We start from the raw sequence: 22,091 nt of genomic DNA, 5'->3' as shown, positions 1-22,091 counted from the left end.
ATGCACATGGCCAGGACAAGCTTAGCAAAAGGTTAGCAAAACTTTAAAGAAAATCTGATATAATTGATTATTTCATTCACAGATTCACTACATCCATATAATATGTTTGTTTAACCTGTATCTAGATATGGAAAAGAAAACCATCTCTTCAAAAATTATTATAGCCGTGGCCCATTCAAAATTTCCCGAGAGGAAATTTTCTAGTTATATTTACAGTTTTATCATACACATCAACACCCATAGGTAAAGTAACAACATGAGCAGTGATCTCCTCCACAACTGTACTGTAGCTCCACCTCAACAAACTTGAACATCAACACAACAAGAAATGACAAGAGGTCAAAGACCCGCCCATTACAGTATGTTTGATTGACGGGTGATCTCTGTGGAATGCAGAGACACAACAGCAACGAGCATTTAGCAACAAACGTGATGAGCTAAAATACAGATTTTAACCAACTGCAGCTTCAATGATCTTTGTCTATTTGAGTTTACACAACTCTGCTGTGGATCCGTCCCAGTAAAGCTCAATTCCAGCATGTAGAGGCTGAGTGAATGTGGTCCGGACTCTGTAGAGGAGAGTCATGGTTTCAGAGACGCTGTAGAAAGACAGAATACCTGCACTGTGATCCAGGTACACTCCTACTCTGGAGGACTGAGGAGCTGAGACTAGAGTCTTGCTCTTGTTGAACCAAAATGTGAAACTGTTGTTGAAACACTCTAATGACCAAGATTTATCATTGTGTCCGAATTTACATTCCTCCCCTGCTCTGCTGATATTCTTGTATGCGACTGCTATATAAACCCCTCCTCCTCTCCACTCCACCTCCCAGTAACAACGTCCAGTCAGACTCTCCCTACTTAGGACTTGACAAAATGTACCGAATCTGTCTGTGTGACTAGAATAAGACAGTTTTTTACTCACTAATGTTACTTTCCTGTCTTCCTTAGATAATAACAGCCATCTGTGTGCTGTGTTTGGATCCAGTGTGATTTCCTGTGAATATTGTAAAATTCCAGCTCTGGTCCTGGGCTCTGGTGGTGACAATAAAACATCCACTTGAGTCACTGTCAGTGAGATGTTTGTCCATGTGTCTCTCAGAAGGTCCTGTAGTTTATCTCTGAGCTCTGACACAGCTGCTGTCACATCCTCAAAGTGTCTGAGAGGACGGACATTGATGCTGGATGAGTGTGTAGATGGACTGAGTGCTGACAGTGAGGGGTAGTTGTGTAGAAACTGGGTGTGATCCTCTGTGTATGACAGCAGCTTCAGCTCAGCGTCTTTCCTCTTCAGCTCAGTGATCTCCTGCTCCAGCTTCTCCTGAAGCTCTTTGACTCCACTCACTTGAGTTTCCTGCTGGGATCTGATCTGCTGCTTCAGCTCAGAGCTTCTTTTCTCCATGAGATGGATCAGCTGAGTGAAGATTTTCTCACTGTCCTCCACTGCTTTATCAGCAGAGCCATTGATGGCCTCCACCTCCTGTTGAAGCACCTTCACATCTTTCTCTGTGTCCTGGATTCTCTGCTGGATGTTTTGTCGACTCAGCTCCAGCTCTCTCTGCCTCTCAGTCCTTTCTGCTGCAGCTGAGACTGTGTCGTGGCCTGTATGTTCATCCACAGGGCAGAGATAACAGATACACTGCTGATCAGTGCGGCAGAACATCTTCATCACCTCATCATGACGAGAGCAGATGTTCTCCTGGAGCTTCTTGGAGGGCTCCACCAGCTTGTGTTTCTTAAATGTAGGTGATTGAAAATGAGGTTGGAGATGATTTTCACAGTAGGAGGCCAAACAAACCAGACAAGACTTGACAGCTTTGAGTTTTCTCCCAGTGCAGACATCACAGGCCACATCTTCAGGTCCTGCATAGCAGTGATCAGCAGGAGCAGCTTGGAGTCCAGTCTTCTTCAGCTCCTCCACTAAATCTGCTAACATAGTGTTTGTCACCAGGTCAGGTATTGGTATGAAGTTCTTCCTACACTGAGGACAGCTGTAGATTTTCTTCTCATCCTCTCCATCCCAGTGGGTTTTAATACAGCTGAAGCAGTAGTTGTGTCCACAGGGAATAGTCACTGGATCCTTCAGTAGATCCAGACAGATGGAACAGCAGAGTTTCTCTTTGTACACTTGATTTCCTTGCTGCGCCATTTCACCTCCCGACAGTTTCTATCAAACTGTGCCTCTTAGCAGATACAGTGTCTGTTTCTGACGATAAACTGATCTGTGCCTCTTCACCTGCTGTAGTGAATGAGACTCATCATCTCCTGCATTACTGATTTGATAATTATAGATCTCTGAAGGGAGGGAACAAGGAAATATGATGACAGGTGGAGTTTGAAAGGAACAGAGGGAAGGTTTTCAGGTTTTACTACATTACACAAAGATGTTTCTGAAGAACTGTATGCTAAATGACATTTACAACAAGCAGTAATACTTACGAGTCAGTTATAAAAGGATAGACCCTTGACGTCAACATAGTGCATAAATCTGAAGGTACTGTTGAGAATTCACTGTCTTTTTATTTGTAGATTATTGAAACTGCCACTGTCAGGCTACACATGTTACCTATCTCTTAATAGTCATTATTCCTCTTGTCGAATTTTTAACGCAAATAAAGTATTTTTCCCATTTAGAAATACCCACTGAAAAATAGCTAGCATCAGTGAAACTGTGCACTTTCTGTTGGAATTACATTTTTCAGCTGCTGACCTATTGTAAGACCAAGCAAACCTACACTCAGACCTGTCTGACTGCTCATATGTGGAGTGATACTTGTGCGTAGTATAGTGGCGGCTGGTATTTAGAGGGTGCTAGCGTGCCACCCTACCACTCCCAAGTACCTTGAATAAGATTTAAAAAAATAAAATAAAAATACTTTGAAAAGCATATATTTTAGAGGAGCGAGATAAAAGTGAGTTAAATGTGCCACCTGCAATAAAAACGTTTACTGATTGGTCACAGGTTTCCTTCTTGGAACGCAGAAATCTTTGCCTAGACTCTTGTTATTCTAAGTTGTACATGCGCAGAAGCTCCTCTTCAATAGAAAAGATAAGGCCTTGGGGCGCCCAACCTCATAGGTCTACAAGTATGTAAGCGTTGTTTCTTTGTTTTTTAAATTAATTGTCCAATTTTATGACTTAACGTGTTGGTTTTTCACCTGGAAAGCACTCAACATTCCAAGCTCTGAGTTCAGACTTCCAATGAAACACACCATTACGTACCGCGATACCGTGATATTATACTCTGGGATCGTTTGAGAGACCTGGGCTGACATGTTCATTGTTCAATTGATCATGCCTGCGGTAATATCTCTTCCCCTGACGTCCTCAGTAAAGTTAAGCTGCAGCCAACATGTCAATATTGACTCCAAGAGTGTTATTTTATTGTAAGAACCCAAATGAACTATACCACCACCACCCACCATAGTGGCAGTGTATCTCAGCAGCAGCAGCAGTTGTGAGGACGCTGGGTGATCTTGAGAGTGTACAGAGGTGAGATATAAGCTAGGTCTAAATGTGTGGTGTCGGACTTTTACAATGTTGTTAATCGTAGTAGTGCTGTATTGTGCAGAAATGTGGGGAATACGCCTTAGAATGGGCCCTATATAATATAATATAATATAATAGTCAAGTTTTATTTTGAAGTTTGGTATAGCCACCCCTGGAGAAAACTACACCAGTAATGGCTGGAAAATGTAGTTCCAATGAAAGGAAATAATTCACGGCATAGACTAACCAGCAGAAATATTCAAAATAGCTGTTAATGCATTGTATTCCTATTCATAAGCAATCATACGTTTAGCTCTGACACCGGATGAGTGATGCTTGAGTGTAGTAACGGCTGAAAAATGTAGTTCCAACAGAAACGGCTAATTAACGGTAAGAGGAAACATCGGAAATATTCAAAAATTTCATTAAATTTATACTGTTTTCTTTTCAGTGAGCAAACATTGCCGTGGCCAGAATACATTTTGTCTCGTGTTTTAACTACCTGTTGTGGTGCTGGACTCCGCTCCTTCTTACCTGGCGGCTGCTGCTGCTGCTTGGAGTTCTTCTCTGGTCTTTCACCGGCAACAGTGTCGGCTGTTTGTATTTCTGTGCCCCCCTCGACTGACTTGTCCCTCCATTACCCGTCGAAAATATATCCACCATGGATCCCGATGGAGCTTTAACGTTGACGACTCAACACTTAAAATAAATAGTTTTGGTGTATATATATGGACATGTAAACATTTACATTTGAAAGTTTCTGTAGTTTCAGGGCCCCAGTTTTCACACCAACGCCACCTTGCAGTTGTGAGTAACACAGGATTTTGGCAGCATTGAAAATTTTCAGAATGTACAGGATACATGTAAACATAAACATTGTAAATAGTTGAAAAGAGCAATAACTTATTTCAACAAATATAATTAACATTAACAGTCAATTTAAATACTATATATATATGGAAAAAATATGGAAGACAATAACATTTATATGCGAAATGAGAATATAGTGTAAGTCAGCATTATGTTTCTTAGTGGCTTTCTGTGTGTACTGGTGTATGTGAAGGATATATGTATTCTACTTTCAGTGACTAAAGCAGGAAAGAAAAGAATAAGAAGATGAATAATATTTGAGTATTTACTGAATATGAAACTTTACAGAATAAAGTACAATTATCACATAAAACTTAATTATTTGAGTTATGGAAACCAAATAATACATACTCCTAATTTAATGAACAAATGTATTACAGATGTTGGACATTTGTCCCAAAATAAATGTGTTATTGTCACATTTTGAATTTTTACAAAAGCTACAAATGGGGTTACAAAACATGTAAAGTACCAGTTCATAGGATAATATTTCTCTGATCATCTTCCATCTTCTAACAAAATGAGTTCCTGTTGTTAAGTTATATAAACAACACAGCTCTCAAACAGCAGGAATGTCCAACACAAAGGTTTTGAATTTTGACCAGTTGATGGCGCCAGAGGAAAAATAATGATCTCAGTGAAGTGTTGACAGTCAGTTGGTACAGAACTCCTCATTTGATTCAGTTTTAGATTCAAGAAAGAAAAGAGAGGAAAACATTTCATTCGTCCTCAAGTGCTTTATTTGATCATTTCATGAGTAGAGTCACTTCATACACATTTCAGTTTGTTTAACCTGAATCTAGATATGGAAAATAAAATAATCATCTCATTGATTATTATCATGATATTTACACTTTGATTAAAGCTCATAGACCTGATTAGTGAGTGGATTTGAACAAAAAACAACATTTAATCGGACAAACACATCAATGTAAATATCATTCTAGATTACTTTGTTTCCACAGTGAGAACGAACCTCAGTGATAAAGGAAGGTCTGGTGATTTCTCTGTTAAGGCCCAAACAACAACACATCAACACAAATATCCAACAAACATTTAGAGCTCAGAGAAGTTTCTATTTTCATGTGAAGAAATGTGAGTTTAGGTAAAGAAACATCATCATGAGCAGTGATCTCCTCCACGGCTCCAGCTCCACCTCAACAAACTCAAACATCAACACAACAAGAAATGACAAGAGGTCAAAGTCCCGCCCACAATGTTTGATTGACAGGTGGTCTCTGTGCAGTGCAGAGACACAACAGCAATGAGCTTTTAGCAACAAACATGGAGACTAAAGAAAGTGATTAACTAAAATACAGATTTTAACCAACTGCACCTTCAATGATCTTTGTCTATCTGAGTTTACACAACTCTGTTGTGGCTTCATAACCAAGCCCAAATCCAGCATGTAGAGGCTGTGTGAATGTGGTCTGGACTCTGTGGAGGAGAGTCATGGTTTCAGAGACGCTGTAGAAAGACAGAATACCTGCACTGTGATCCAGGTACACTCCTAGTCTGGAGGACTGAGGACCTGAGACTGGAGCCTGGATCTTGTTGAACCTAAATTTGAAACTCTTCTTGGAACAAGCTAACGCCCAAGATTTGTCATTGAATCCAAATTAACTTTGATCTCCTGCTCTGCTGATATTCTTGTATGCGACTGCTACATCAACTCCTCTTCCTCTCCACTCCACCTCCCAGTAACAACGTCCAGTCAGACTCTCTCTACTCAGGACCTGAAACCATTTAGTGAACCTGTCTGGGTGACTAGAATAAGACTGAGGTTTTCCACGTGTTACTTTCCTGTTTCCCTCAGATAATAACAGGTATCTGTTTGCTGTGTTTGGATCCAGTGGGATTTCCTGTGAATATCTTAAGAAGTCAGCTCTGGTCCTGGGCTCTGGTGGTGACAGTAAAACATCCACTTGAGTCTCTGTCAGTGAGATGTTTGTCCATGTGTCTCTCAGAAGGTCCTGTAGTTGATCTCTGAGCTCTGACACAGCTGCTGTCACATCCTCAAAGTGTCTGAGAGGATGGATATTGATGCTGGATGAGTGTGTAGATGGACTGAGTGCTGACAATGAGTGGTAGTTGTGTAGAAACTGGGTGTGATCCTCTGTGTGTGGCAGCAGCTTCAGCTCAGCATCTTTCCTCTTCAGCTCAGTGATCTCCTGCTCCAGCTTCTTCTGAAGCTCTTTGACTCCACTCACTAGAGTTTCCTGCTGGGATCTGATCTGCTGCTTCAGCTCAGAGCTTCTTTTCTCCATGAGACGGATCAGCTGAGTGAAGATCTTCTCACTGTCCTCCACTGCTTTATCAGCAGAGCCATTGATGGCCTCCACCTCCTGTTGAAGCACCTTCACATCTTTCTCTGTGTCCTGGATTCTCTGTTGGATTTTTTGTCGACTCAGCTCCAGCTCTCTCTGCCTCTCAGTCCTTTCTGCTGCAGCTGAGACTGTGTCGTGGCCTTTATGTTCATCCAGAAGGCAGACAAGACAAATACACTGCTGATCAGTGCGGCAGAAAATCGTCATCACCTCATTATGATGAGAGCAGATGTTCTCCTGGAGCTTCTTGGAGGGCTCCACCAGCTTATGATTCTTAAATGGAGCTGCTTCATAATGAGGCTGCAGGTGTTTCTCACAGTAGGAGGCCGGACACGTCAGACAGGACTCGACAGCTTTGAGTTTTCTCCCAGTGCAGACATCACGGGCCACATCTTCAGGTCCAGCATAGCAGTGATCAGCAGGAGCAGCTTGGAGTTCAGTCTTCTTCAGCTCCTCCACTAAAGCTGCTAACATGGTGTTTTTCAACAGGTCAGGTCTTGATGTGAAGTCCTTCCTACACTGAGGGCAGCTGTAGATTTTCTTCCCATCCTCTCCATCCCAGTGGGTTTTGATACAGCTGAAGCAGTAGCTGTGTCCACAGGGAATAGTCACTGGATCCTTCAGTAGATCCAGACAGATGGAACAAGAGAAGGTCTCCTGGTCCAGATGAACTCCTTTATGCGCCATTTCATCTCTCACAGATGACGACTGTCAGAGTTTCTGTTGCTTGTGTACTTATGTACATTGTCAGAGAAAGGGTGTGTTTACTGTCCTTTACAACATGCAGTAAAAAATATGAACCAGTTATAAAAGGATTGACCCTTGAACTCATCATAGTCCAGAAATCTGCAATAAGTCTACTGAATAAACCTATAGTCAGTTACATTAAAACAATTCCTCTTGTGAAAATAAACTGTCAAAATACTAATAAAGTATTTTTCAGCTCTGGAGCTGAAGAAGATAAGCGATCTCAAGGAGGATGTTAGACGGCTTTCTGCAGAACTGGAAAAAATGGATTCAATACTGTCTAACCTCTCCATTCGTCTTACCACGCTATCCAATCTGTTTATGTCCGAGCATTTCAATAAATCAACCTTGCAATCTACAACCACACACAACACTGTTGCTTGGGACCCCCTCACCTGCCTGCGCCCCTCCTGCTCGGCACCAAATGGTGTGTCGGCCTGGTCTGAGGTGGTGATCTGTGGCCGTGGCCGCAGAAAGGACTGGTCATCTCTCCCCTGAGACTGAGCCTCACCACCCGCTATGATGTCCTGTCGACTGATGAGTTTCCTACCCTCCAGCCCACTGGTCTTCCACCAAGCCCTCTGCCTGCTCCCACATCCAACCCTGCTCCTGGTCCAGTCCCGGTCCCTGCTCCCACATCCAACCCTGCAACTGCACATAAGATCCCCGCAGCTCTGCCTCCGCTCACGGCTGATGATGCTTGCACAGAATCCCGTCCCCGGACCTCAGCCTCCTCCTCCCGGCGTAGGGTCCTGATGGAGGCTGTTCGCAATCACTCCAGAGGGGCTTCCTGCTGTGATCGACCAAAGACCCTCACCACCAACCTCGATAACGTTACTCCAAATCGGCTGCTTCTGCCTCGTCCTCTGGTCGCTCCCACTACTCTAATAGTGGGTGACAACATCACCAGGAACATCCATTACTCCAATGCCATCACCGCTGTTTCCCTGGAGCATACCGTCCCCAATATTCTTCACCAATTGCCTGAGTTTCTGCAGCCTCTCCCTCCCTCCGTTCGCCACGTAATAATCAATGTGGGATCTAATGACACTGCCCGTAAGCAATCTCAGGTGACAAAAAAACATTTGGTAACACTTTACTTGAATGTGTGATCATAAGTCTGACATAACACTGTCATAACCACGACATGACACCTGTCATAAACATCAATGAATACTTATGACAGCTGTCGTTAAGTGTCATTCGGTAAGTTATCAAGTCACTTTTGATGCAAAGTTGACATTGTTTGAGCCAAACTTTAAGGGGACTATGGACAATAAGTGGACATTTGATCATGTTGTTTAATTTTTTAACCAGCTGATATTTTTATAGTCCCTGTTTAAATGTTATTGTTTTAAGAGATCCCTGTAAGTTGTAAGCACCACAGGGCACGGCCAAATTGTTAAAAGGTAAAATAAAAGCCCTTCCACACATTTGCTGTGTTTGTTCATGTTGTGTTGGCCCGGGATCCTTTAAGAGCCTGTCTAAATTCTTAGCTCTCTGTTACAAACTGTGACAAATTTTGGCGTTGTTGGCAGGATCCCTTACCACACAACAGGATTATGGAGGCAAATGGGGAACCCATCATCCGTATAGGGAGTGTAACCAATCAGCCCGAACGCTGGCCTGCTCTAAAGGGGGTAAGGTACCAGTAAGAGTCCAGAATGTTAACCCATATCCCATTGTCATCCCTCAAAGAGTGCTGCTTGCTTCTGTTTTTCTTCTGTCCTCTGACCAGATCCAGTGTGACCGAGACCTGGTACTGTGTGCTGCTGGTCCTAATGTGGTGGAAGTGGATGTACAAACGGTACAAGTGCGCAGTTCCACAGACCACCCAGCATTGACGCTTAAAGGTGATAACTTCAACCCAATGCAGCAGCAGCAGTTGGAACCAGTGCAGTCCTCCACCAGATCCCCACCGGAACAGCACCCCCAAGCCGAGAAAGGTTCCGGCCTGTTCCACCTTCGCTCTACCCAGAACTGTTTGCTCCAAAACATGCTTGACCAAGGGGTAATCCAGGAGAGCGCTAGTCCTTGGGCAGCCCTCATTGTTCTAGTAAAAAAGAAAGATGGGTCCAGGCGTTTCTGCGTGGACTATAGGAAATTAAATGCACTAACACACAAAGATGCTTTTCCCCTGCCTCGAATTGAGGACTCCCTCACCTGCCTAAAACAAGCCGGCTGGCATTCCACCCTTGATCTCGCTACTGGCAGGTTGAGGTTGACCCCAAGGACAGAGAGAAAACAGCATTTACAACTCCAATGGGCCTATACGAATTTGAGAGGATGCCATTTGGCCTTTGTAATGCACCAGCCACCTTCCAGACACTGATGAACAGATGTTTAGGTGGTGTGGTAAATGATTCTCTCCTCATTTACCTTGATGACGTGATTGTATTCTCACCTGACTTCTGTATTTTTATAGTCCCTGTTTAAATGTTATTGTTTTAAGAGATTCCTGTAACTTGTGAGCGCCACAGGGCACGGCCAAATTGTTAAAGGGTAAAATAAAAGCCCTTCCACACATTTGCTGTGTTTGTTCATGTTGTGTTGGCCTGGGATCCTTTAAGAGCCTGTCTACATTCTTAGCTCTCTGTTACAAACTGTGATATTTACCCTTGCATTTTATTGAATTGCATCTATTTTATTGCTGTTTGTTGTTCTGTTGTTGTTGCTGTGCTCTTAAATGTTGACTGTTTATGTACCCAACTTTGTACAGCACCTTGTAACTGCTGTCTGTGAAAGGTGCTATATAAATAAAATGTCTTCTTTTCAATTCAGCAGAATTGTGACACTATGTTTTATACAGGACTGTGTAACTTCTACTGTAGATGTTATAGATCTACTTTTATATTTCACTGTGTTGCACAGTTTGAGTTCTCATATTTACTGCAGATAAATCATCTTAGCTACATTTGTTACCAAACATGGTCAAAGTCTGTATATTATTAAGTTACACTAAGTTAAAAAACAAAGGGACCGCCAGGTTGGCAGGACAGAGCTTCAGCCTCAGGTGTTAGCTGGTCCTGATGAGAGTTACTGTAAGAGCCACAAGATGGCAGTGTCTTCACACAGGACAATACAGACAGTCACTGTCCTGTCAGGTGATGTTGATGCTGATGTGATGATGCTGGTGGTGATGTGATGTGATGATGGAGGATCTGTAATAAATAACAATCAACTTCTCACAAAAATGAATGAAAAGTGATGGAGCAGATGATGATATAGTACTGCAAATGTTGATTCTGTTGTTTAGACTCCATCCATCCATCCATCCATCCATCCATCCATCCATCCACTTTCCTCCACTTGGCATGATTAATAGTCAATGATTAACCCTGAGCTGTTTCCTCCTGCTTTTTCTGTCTTAATGCTGAGTTAGCTAACCAGCTATTGGTTCCAGCCTCATATTCCGTCAGTGCACAGTTAGTATTATCAGTGTGAACATAACTCACCATAATATGTCTAAATGTCAAAGCAAAAAAAAAAAAAAAAAATCCAAATCCAAATCCTACAAACTTATAAGAGAAACAATTCTGCTTACTTCTCTTTCTACTGCTTCCATCTGACAAAATTAAACAAAGGTGCAAAGAAAATATAAAAATGAAAAGTTGCGTTTGGAAAATGTTCTGAACATACAGAATATTAATTTGCAGCTATGAGTCTGTGCAGATGTTTTGTAATTAGCCTCACACTTTTGTGATGAGTCCATAAGATGTCCTGCCATCATGATTTATTTCATTTTACCCTTTTAACCAGTGACACAAAGTTGGAAACATTAATTTATCATTACAAGCTTATGGATAGATAGATTGAGAGATATGGCGCCCTCTGATGGATATTTGATACGTTTTCTAAACATGTGTATTTATTTTTTATTTTTTAACCAAATATTGATTTGTCTATTTAAAGTGACTGTTACAGGTATTCCTGTTGATATTATGGGTGTTTTCAGTCGATCCTAAGTTTACCTGCAGTGAATTTTACCTGTGAGTTGAATAAAACAGACACAATTAACAAGCATCAGAGAGGAAGGTGGATGATATCACCTTCAAAGTAAAAGCACAAAAGCAGTTTATTGAGGGAAAAAAGTATTGCAGTCTGCACCACAGCGACAAAGGTGATTCAAAACCTTTTGCTGAGTAAATCATTAATGTTAAATACAGCATCTGTCTCCTTTTTATTTACAGAATCTAAATACCGCACAGGGCTGTATTTACATTTATCCATCAGTTTTCATATTTCATATATATCAAGTGTGACTACCCACAGTCATTGAACTAATCAAAACATAATTAACTTTAAAAATTAACAACAAACAAAATAACATTTTGTCAAAATAGTAAACTAGCAACCATGAAAAAAATGGCATTTTTAACAAAAAATGGTTAGATATTAGATCCAAACATCCTAATTTTTAAGTGAATCGTGTTTTTGCAGTTGTTGTACAAATGATAGTAGCCTAGCTCTCGGTAGTTATATTGTCATCATCCAGGAATCAACCAGTTGTTGGCTAATGAGTTGATTAATCAACTGACAGAAAATTAACAATATAAGCAAAATGAAAAAATAAATAGATATGGATAAAATAATCCTTTATTTGTCCTACAATGGGGAAATTTGCAGGGTTGCAGCAGCAGAAGAAATGTAGGCTATAGGACAGATCATAAACAGCAGATAGCAATAGCAGTAAAAAATAAAAGCAGTAGGTCCGGCCCGGGATCCTTTAAGAGCCTGTCTAAATTCTTAGCTCTCTGTTACAAACTGTGACAAATTTTGGCGTTGTTGGCAGGATCCCTTACCACACAACAGGATTATGGAGGCAAATGGGGAACCCATCATCCGTATAGGGAGTGTAACCAATCAGCCCGAACGCTGGCCTGCTCTAAAGGGGGTAAGGTACCAGTAAGAGTCCAGAATGTTAACCCATATCCCATTGTCATCCCTCAAAGAGTGCTGCTTGCTTCTGTTTTTCTTCTGTCCTCTGACCAGATCCAGTGTGACCGAGACCTGGTACTGTGTGCTGCTGGTCCTAATGTGGTGGAAGTGGATGTACAAACGGTACAAGTGCGCAGTTCCACAGACCACCCAGCATTGACGCTTAAAGGTGATAACTTCAACCCAATGCAGCAGCAGCAGTTGGAACCAGTGCAGTCCTCCACCAGATCCCCACCGGAACAGCACCCCCAAGCCGAGAAAGGTTCCGGCCTGTTCCACCTTCGCTCTACCCAGAACTGTTTGCTCCAAAACATGCTTGACCAAGGGGTAATCCAGGAGAGCGCTAGTCCTTGGGCAGCCCTCATTGTTCTAGTAAAAAAGAAAGATGGGTCCAGGCGTTTCTGCGTGGACTATAGGAAATTAAATGCACTAACACACAAAGATGCTTTTCCCCTGCCTCGAATTGAGGACTCCCTCACCTGCCTAAAACAAGCCGGCTGGCATTCCACCCTTGATCTCGCTACTGGCAGGTTGAGGTTGACCCCAAGGACAGAGAGAAAACAGCATTTACAACTCCAATGGGCCTATACGAATTTGGATAAAATAATCCTTTATTTGTCCTACAATGGGGAAATTTGCAGGGTTGCAGCAGCAGAAGAAATGTAGGCTATAGGACAGATCATAAACAGCAGATAGCAATAGCAGTAAAAAATAAAAGCAGTAGGTCTATTTGTAATAGACCGTGATTAAGACAAAATAATAAATAAGAAGAAATATAAATATAGGCCTATACACTATTGAATTATGCTATGTTTAGTGCTGATAGCAGCTCTTGTTGTGGAGTATGACAGCTGACTGACGAACTTGAGTTGTGAATAAAAATTTAAAAAAATCTAGCACACATATCTAAATCTTGATTTATTCATTTTAAACATCTCTAATTGGATGCCAACCTTTACACAAGATGCTCTTACTTTGAAAACGGAAGCACCGGAACAAGAAGCTTGATATTGTGGCCACCTTGACTCAGGTTTGCGGCGGACGGACGAAGAGCGCCGCTGCCGCACAGACAGCGACACTCAACAGACTCTGACTGACTTTGGATTTTTTGGGGGGGTTTCGAGGAGAAGCCGGGAAGGAAAGAGAGAGAGAGAGAAAAAAGAGGGAGAAAGACCCGGAAAACAGAGGTTTAAGTCGGCTTTCATAACGGCGGAATGGCGGACCGGGACCCGGTGCCGCTGCCTGCGGAGGTGCGGGCCAAACTGGCCGAGCTGGAGCTGGAGTTATCGGAGGGTGAGTACTTGAATTTCACCGCGGAGCTCGGCGGCTCTGCCCAGCTCTGCTGCTGCTGCTGCTGCTGCTGCTGGGGGCGTTGAGCCGCTGCTGCTCGGTCCCTGCTGAGAGGACGAGCCCGGTTCTGAGTTTTTGAGCAGCGGGGAGGGAAAAAGTGTGCAGCAGCTGCAACTGCCACAAGTTCGAGTCCCCCCCCCCCCCCCCCCCATTTATCAGATGAGACACGCGCTGCCATAGTGACTGACTGACTGGTGTGGTTTGTGTATCAGGCGGTGATTTGGATGCAGGGGATGTGGTGTGTTTTGGTGGCGAGGTGGTCGGATCCTGGTGTTGTTATGATGTTCACACATTTCACCATGGTGCTGCTGCAAAACATAGGCTACAAAGCACCAGCCATGCTAGGAATATTATGGGATTTAAAATGTTTTTTGTCATAAAGCAGCATATTAACCCTGGAATCACTGCTATTGGATTAGATTAAAGTTGGTCATTGGTCAAGGATCAAACCAGGAGAAAAAAAATCTCCAGTTGTTGCAGTTGTTGATTATTGATTATCTGTTCTGATGACTTGGTTGACTGTAGCTTCATTATGTGTTGAAAATAGTTAAAATAGAAAGCCCCGTTTCCCAATTACACACGCAGAATAGCTACAGAATATTCACTCTGCAAAGACACTAAACACCAAATTCTCATTAAGATTAACTTATACAATTGGCACTTATACAATAAATCAGTTTCCCCTATAAAGTTGTTGAAATGTCTTGTTTTAGTTCCAAATCCCAACATGCTCATTTCACAGTGAGATAAACAAATACGAACCTGAGAATAATAATTCTGGCCTCTTTTTGATGAATTGGTGTATTTTCCATTGATTATGTGAGTGATCGTTCTGTTACCAGGCATCAGAACAGGTCACCACCTCTGTGTGAAGTTCACTTCTAACTCTGCATTGACCAGAGGGACGCTGTGGCCCTCAGTGGGGGCTTCATGGGAACACTTAAATTTGGTTTTGTCAGTGAGAAGTTGTTGTTGTCGTTGTTGGAGAGGTGCTCGCGCTCTCTCTCTCTCTCTCTCTCTCTCTCTCTCTCTCTCTCTCTCTCTCTCTCTCTCTCTCTCTCTCTCTCTCTCTCTCTCTCTCTCTCTCTCTCTCCTCTCTGTCATTTTGGAAAATCCCGTCCAGCAGAGCCTCTGCATGCTGCTTAGATTATGAGCAGAGCGCGAGCAGCTGTTAGCACACACAGTTTTCACATGACACACTGCAGCCCGGCTGCTTTTCTTTCTTTTTTTTCCATCAGGATGAACGATTTTCATTATATTCCAGCTTGTTCTTTTTTTCCATAACACTGGAGCATATATGCTGAAATGCAGCCGTGGTATTGATTTTCTCATTAACCCTCCCACCCCTCGCCCCACTCCTTCTCCTTTTCCTCCCCTCTCTTCTTCTTCTTCTCCTTCTTCCTCTCCTTGTTCAGATTGATATGTCACATCAGTGCTGCAGACTCACTCTCAGCCTGGAGAGTATCATAGTGTCATATTTCAGCTGCCTGCGAGCTCAGTGTTTTCCCTGTTTCTCATGCAGTCTGGAGGCTACAGGGCTCAGCCATGTATGGATAAAGAGAGAGAGAGAGAGAGAGAGAGGGGAAGAGATTCTTAACAGCTGACTGCAAATGCACACATTGCATTTTAATGTTTCCACTGCTGCTGCTGCTGCTGCTGCTGCTGCTGCTGCTGCTGCTGCTGCTGCTGCAGGTTTCCAAAAGTTGAGAGAAATGCAGTGATGTGGGGGAGGGATGGGAAAAAGGTGACACATTTTTTACATTTTTTTAAAAAATGTTTTATGTAAACTGCCAGCTTAGAGTCGCTCCAATGTAAACAAGTGTGTGAGTCTGGGGGAAACGGGGTCAGATGCCCCGCTGCATTATTTACATGCTGAGCTGATGCTGTAAACGCGCGGCGGTGGCGGCGGCTGCAGCCGATGTAAAGCGTTCCTGCATCCTCCAGACTTTGACCTAATTTTCCAATTTCCACGCATCATCCCTCTCCTCCACCAGAGCAACCCCCCCTCCTTCCAACCCCCCACCCACCACCACCACTCTACCACAGGGTGGGCAGCAGGAAATAACATTGTCAACAGTCAGGTGCAGCACCACGGTGCCACAGGGGCCATGGCTCCGCTCCCTGGTGGCTGAGGGACGATGGCCATGGAGCAGGAGGCGCCTGAGGATCCAGATAAATTAAATGTTAGACACGATCACGTAAACATCACAACACAGAGGAGAAATAAACTGAGAAAGGTCTTGTTCAGCTACGTGGGCGCCTCCATAGAAGCAAATAAGGAAACTCAACTTTTTCTGTTTCTGTTTGAGTTAGCGAGTGCCTACGTTTCCCACAATGCCTTGCATGCAGTAGTTTAAAACAGAGACTCGAGTAACTCGTTGAAACTCTTACCTGCCGTCATGCTGCATGGCATCCTCGGATATTAGTGTGACATTTACAGTTGGTGTGCTGCAGAAAGGATGAATGAATCAATAATGAAAAGATAATGATGATGGCTTATTTCTGATCATTCAAAGTATGTTGTCAATAACTATGGATACAGAGTTTATTATCTATTATTGTTCTGATACTGTTGCATCCAACATGTGTGGTACTCTGACCTCATGACCTCACACTGGGACACAGGCTGGTGGCCCATCTATCTATCTATCTATCTATCTATCTATCTATCTATCTATCTATCTATCTATCTATCTATCTATCTATCTATCTATCTATCTATCTATCTATCTATCTATCTATCTATCTATCTATCTGTTGATGAGTCTGCTTGTGGGAGCTTGTGAACTGGGATTTTTGTTGATTCCTCAAACCTCGACCTCGAGTCCAACCTCAGGCGAGACGACACATCCGTCCTCGCTGTCCTCCAGGTCTGAAACGAGTCGAACGCTTCAGTCACAGCGGTAGAAGGACACCCGTCCCCTCCGTCCCCTCCATCTGCAGCTGCAGCCTGACAGGATGTCCTGAACTAATCTGGCTGCTGGCTGAATATTAAGCTCTGCAGTTCAGCCCCAGATAACAAGCTGTCCACCTCAACACACTGATTATACACACACATAGATACAGATACACACACACACACACACACACACACACACCAAACTAACCCTGTCTGACCTGATGTGTCTGCTGCATTTCTGTTGTAAATGTCGATGTGTTTCACTTCTCTACCTTTAAAACTCGACTCTGTTTTTTGTTGTACATCGCACATGGCACCTGTCAGTCAAACAGAGTGGGCGGGGTCAGTTTGGTTAGTTCACTGCATCATCTATTGGCCGGTTGATTCTTCTTCCTGTGACGAAGGCATTACGTGGAGGTGATAGATGAGCGTTTATTTATTTTTCTCATGGTTATTGATCCATCTCATTCTGAAAATACACTGTATGATCATTTATTCATTTCTCTCTGAAGTGTCCCGGCTTGTAAAGTCAATCTTGGTGGATCAATGAGGGACGTGAGCCAACGGCATGTTGTGTAAAAAAAAAAAAAAGAAGAGGAGTCCAAACAGCAGAGTGGAGGATTTCTCCATTAATGGAACTTCCTGGAAATTAAAGGAGTGATCGCCACAATAAAAGAACTTCCTGGCAGCCTGCACGTTGAGCATAATCACACTGAAAGTTGGAGGATGAAGGCTGATTGTTTCATTAGCGTAGTGATGCTGAGAGGAGATGAAAAGCTCTGGTGCTCATTTCCTCCTCCTCCTCCTCTTGGTTTTATTATTTCCTACCTTGGTTTCTTGTCCTGCAGTGAAATGTGCACCTGGAGAACGGAGCAGAAATGTGACTCAGGCTTTTTTTTTTTTTTTTTTTGGCGATGACAAAACTCCCGTCTTTGATGTGCGACGTAGGCCGGTTCAGGTGTGTAAAAGAAACGTTACATCAGTCGTACCGTGGTATCATCAAGTAAAAAATCCTTGGATTGATGTTAAAACTCTGTAGTTTTCTTTGTCTCCTCCTTCGCTGACATCTGGTCTTGATGATCCTCCTCTGTGAGACTCCATCACTCTGTTATTTTAAAGCTTTCCCTCCCTCTCTGTGCTCTGAAAGCAGCAGAAGCAGAAGCCTCCTGCTCTCCACTGTTTCACTTCTGATAATTACAGCAGAGCCCCAGAGTCTGTTAGAACAGAACCGCTCCGACTCCCGGCCGTGATTTATCGGCCTTGCGGCTCTGCACCGAGTCTGAGAAAAAAAAACAAAAAAAAACTGCAAACGTGAACTGGAGCTCGAGCAGCTTTCAGGATCTCGCTAAACAGAGTTTGACTCAGTTCACCTGGTCTCCAGCTGATCTGAGCTCAGAGGGGCTTCTGGGAAACCTGTAGCTGCACCAGTTTGCTATCGATGTCGTTCATTTGCAGCTTAAAGAGGAGAAAATAGTGAATCAACCAATCAGATAATCAAATATCCATCGATTAAAGCAGAAGTAAGCGATCCGGTCGTTTTGGCTAATGCTGCGTTCCAGGCAGGCTTTTGAAACCGTAAATTACAGCTTCATGTCACAACTTACGACTTTGTAGCGTTCCAGGCAACCCACTCGTGTTTTTCCGACCTGTTTTACCTGTGAAAGTCACTACAACGGCCACTCGTAACTTCCGACCCGTGAACTCGTACCAGATCGAACTGGTACGACTTCACAGGTCGGAAAAACACGAGTTACGGGCTGCCTTGAACGCACCATAACAGTCCTCGTCCCTATGTCACCACATTCAGGCGCATCCCTTGGCTGCACACACAGCCCTGCATGCCGTTCTCTCTCCTCATTGGATAAAAACTGTAGGATACGAGAAAAGTTTTCTCCTCGGCTCAGAGCAGAGCAGAGTGACTGACAGACCCGTGTTTCGGTCCAAACACTCTATGTAAGTGATTGCTGTCGGAAGATATAACTATTTAAGACTTATATTAACACAAATATATCGCTTACTTCTGCTTTAAGTGACATTTCGGTTCATATTTTTTGCTTCAGGGAATCAAGCCCAACCAAACTTCTGTTGTGAACCTCATGACGGGGCAGTTTTTGTTTGTGTGTTTTGCATATTTGCATGTGTTGCGATGGATTGAGCTCTCAGGGCCACCGTAGTAGATCCTTCACCAGGAGATACAGACCGGAGGGATCTTTGAGGCTTGTTAGCTAAACCTGCTAACATTGATTTATTATGAATGTCAATCTACAGAGACTCAGTTGAGCAAATGTGAGTCACAACAACAAACTGATCCACAAATATGAAGCGGTACTGAACATTGTGGCTTTTATCATGAAACCCACAATATCCAAATCGACAGAGTTGCAGTTTTATTTTGAAAACCCAATGCAAAACTTTGCACTCCAACTGCAGTGCAAAGCCCCAGTATCTGCAGAAACACGATGATGTCATCCCTCTCATGCTGCAGGTGCACGTCATTCACATGCAGCTCTGACTGCGACCTTTGACTTCAGACTCGGGCGCTTCCTGTTTTCTTGTGCAGCAGAGAACAGACGTGATGTAGTGATGTGGTGAGTCAGAAACACTGTTCCCTTCTTCATTGTGATTCTACAGAAACAACCTTATTAATTTTTCATTTACTCACACTGAAACGCTGGCAGAGACTTTCCCCCTCTAACAGGCTGAACTCAACTGTGGGATTTCTGGCTGCTAGTGAAAGGCCAAACTCATTGAGGCTCCTGCGTTTTCACTTTAATGTATTCAGCTGCTGACATTTCACTGAATCACTTACAAGTTACGGCCTCAAAACTGACGTCTTTATGTACATTTTCTCTCTCTCTCTGTCTACTGTCTTGTGTAATTTCCTCCCTTTTTACTTTCACAAATGGATCGGCTTCACTAAAATTCAAATACTCTCAGGACGAGTTTTTACTCAGTTGACTCGGAGAAATAAAACTAACATCCAACAGAAACATGCTGAAGAAAAACATGGAGCTATTATTAAACGTTATTATGATTCTTTAATAATCAATCAACCGTCAAATAACGTAACGTTACCAGACAGAGTTGTTTTCAAGGTAAATGCAGAGACTGTTTGCTGAAAAACTGCCCCTGAAGGCAATGTGCATCAGCGGTTTTGCATGAATTTCCCTCTAAAACAACTCTGTCTGGTAACGTTGTGTTATTATCTCATAGCGTGGTGAATGTGCAGGTCACAACTTGTCCACCAGAGCGTTGTGGAGTTGTTGGATTGTGTATTTGATGAGTTTGATGAGGGAAACCAAGAAATCCCGTGAGCCTCCATAGCCTAGCTCTGAGCAGCTCGCCGCTCTGCTCCGCCGTCCTAAAAATAGCTTGCACTGACAAATAAAGATAACGAACCTACTGCTAAGACTATGGCAATTACGGCAATGGGCCAATTTGCCAAAATGTTGAACTATCCCTTTAAAACAAAACTGAGCAGAGCGATGTTCAGGTGAGAGGACACGTTCAGGTGTCATGGTTGCTGTCGAGTTTTTTACAGGCAGGGTGCGGCCGCTCTGACCTTTGGATCGGAGCTTGTAACAGATTCTGTAACGTAACAGGCCGAGGAAATGGTTATCTTAACACACACACACACACACACACACACACACACACACACACACACACACACACACACACACACACACACACACACACACACCTTATCAGCGACACTGACTGTGAATGAATACAGGAAGATTGCCCATGACTCAGTGGTGTAAACAGAAAGCGTGTCAGTGTGTTTCATCAGCGCTGACGGATGTTTTGGACCGAATCCAGAGACGCCAGCTGAGACTCTTCACCGTCTCCTCCGAGGACTCGTCTCTCTCTCCCTCGCTCGCTCTCTGATTCCAGGTCTTGACTCAGCTCGTCAGTTTTGACATCTGGTCGCTCACTGTCACTGATAATCACACGTCGTCGCTCTCCATGTCAAACAACAGAGACATGATAATGGCAGATTCTTAGCGTCTCCATCATCCATCCGAGTCTGGGCAGTTTGTCCCTCTGTACTTACCGTAGTTGTGTTGACACAGTGTCGTCATGCTGTGTAATGTGACGCACGTTGGATGTTTCTTAGCCTACTACATTGTAAGTTTAGCTGAACTTTAAGCTTTAATTTAATCAGAGCACAAAACGGAGAGATGGGAATTACTGAGTCTCTTTGTTGTGTTGCGCTCGTTGTGTAGACATTGACTGAAAGTTCTGGAAAAAGCTCCTCAGTGGACGTTGAGTTAAGAATATTTCATAACACTTTATTTGAATGGGTGTTCCTAAGACTGACATAACACGGTCATAACCATGACATGACACCTGTCATTAACATCAATGAATACTAAAGTGTCATTTGGTTAAGTGATGTAACTTTTGATGCAAAGTTGACATTGTTTGAGATGGTTGGCTAAGCTAAAGGTTTTTGTTTTTTTAAGTTTGACAATCAGGTCTGCTATGACGTGTTTGTGACAAGTTATGTTGTCTTGGCTAATGTCAAGTTGTTATAACAAGGACATGTCAAACCATGTCAACTTTGTCAGTCTTATGAACACCCATTCAAATAAAGTGTTACTGAATGTTTTAGTGCAGATACTATGTCCATCTGCTTTTCTCTGGTTTGAGTGTTTTTAAGCGTCCATCTGTTCTTGTAAAAGCAACTTGAGGTGGTTGGTAACCTGAAATCTCAGATTGTCGAGTTGTTCTGATAACAGAATAGCACCTGATTCCACACAATTAATTCAATGACATCACAATTTCTTACCTGAGAATCAACAGTAACCTGCACAGGAAGCTGCAGCCATTGGTAAATACTGTTTTAGAGCAGTGTACCGTTAGCTGTTAGCTGTTTGTGCTAGGCTAAAGTTTGAAGGGCTGTACTGATGTTAGGACAAGTTGTAGAGGAAGTCCGATTTGTTGGCCATCATGTCTGTGTTCATATTTAACAAAAGGTTCAATCAGTTCAGTAAAATAGCTGCAGCGAGTTCAGCTACTGGGGAGTAAAAACAGAACTGGAGCATCTGAGATGAATTACATTTACATATTTGCTAGAGGTAATTACCTGAGCCGTCTCCTGTGTGGACCAGACTCTGCTGTTCAGCTCAGTGTCGTATTAAAGGATCAACGTCGTGCCGTCGCCGCCGGGTGGAAACGTGTGTTGGACCTGGAAGAGATTTTGGACAAATGGCAGGTGACGGCGGCTGTGCCCGTCGTGCGGTTTGTTGTGCCGTCCTCACCTTTAGACCGGCAGTTGCCATAGAGATGGAGTTATTTTCTCCCCTCCTACCTGAGAGATTACGACCTGTGGGGATGGAGAGAGAGAGAGAGAGAGCGGCTCGTTGTGCTGCAGCTCCTGTCACACAGCTCGGCCATAAATTCATATTTGGTCTCATTGTGTTACTCCCTGGAGCAACATGAACAGTGATTCAGGACTCTGCAGA

The 22,091-nt window shown here is 43.2% G+C and overlaps 2 protein-coding genes across 4 annotated transcripts in view; one reads left to right on the top strand and one right to left on the bottom strand.

The window, feature by feature from the left end:
• Window positions 1-481: 481 nt before the first annotated feature.
• Window positions 482-7,373, bottom strand: LOC311000083 (uncharacterized protein; the record flags this gene model as incomplete). Its single annotated transcript, XM_083990717.1, is given in 4 exon segments — window positions 482-2,140; window positions 3,423-3,475; window positions 5,726-5,978; window positions 5,982-7,373. Coding segments are annotated over 4 exon segments (3,357 nt in total).
• A 6,091-nt stretch (window positions 7,374-13,464) lies between these two features.
• LOC311001028 (disco-interacting protein 2 homolog C-like) overlaps window positions 13,465-22,091 on the top strand; it is a 208,534-nt gene continuing 199,907 nt past the window's right edge. For all 3 annotated transcript variants that reach the window (XM_083991982.1, XM_083991980.1, XM_083991981.1), the window contains exon 1: window positions 13,465-13,664. In XM_083991982.1, coding sequence (XP_083848108.1) covers window positions 13,586-13,664 — 79 coding nt within the window. In that variant the 5' untranslated portion in view covers window positions 13,465-13,585. The remainder of the gene's footprint in view (window positions 13,665-22,091) is intronic.

Source organism: Trachurus trachurus (assembly GCF_905171665.1).
Source record: "Trachurus trachurus genome assembly, chromosome: 17".
Lineage (NCBI taxonomy): Eukaryota > Metazoa > Chordata > Actinopteri > Carangiformes > Carangidae > Trachurus > Trachurus trachurus.
The sequence above is the reverse complement of the archived record's forward strand: the minus strand, read 5'-3'. Positions and strand labels throughout refer to the sequence as shown.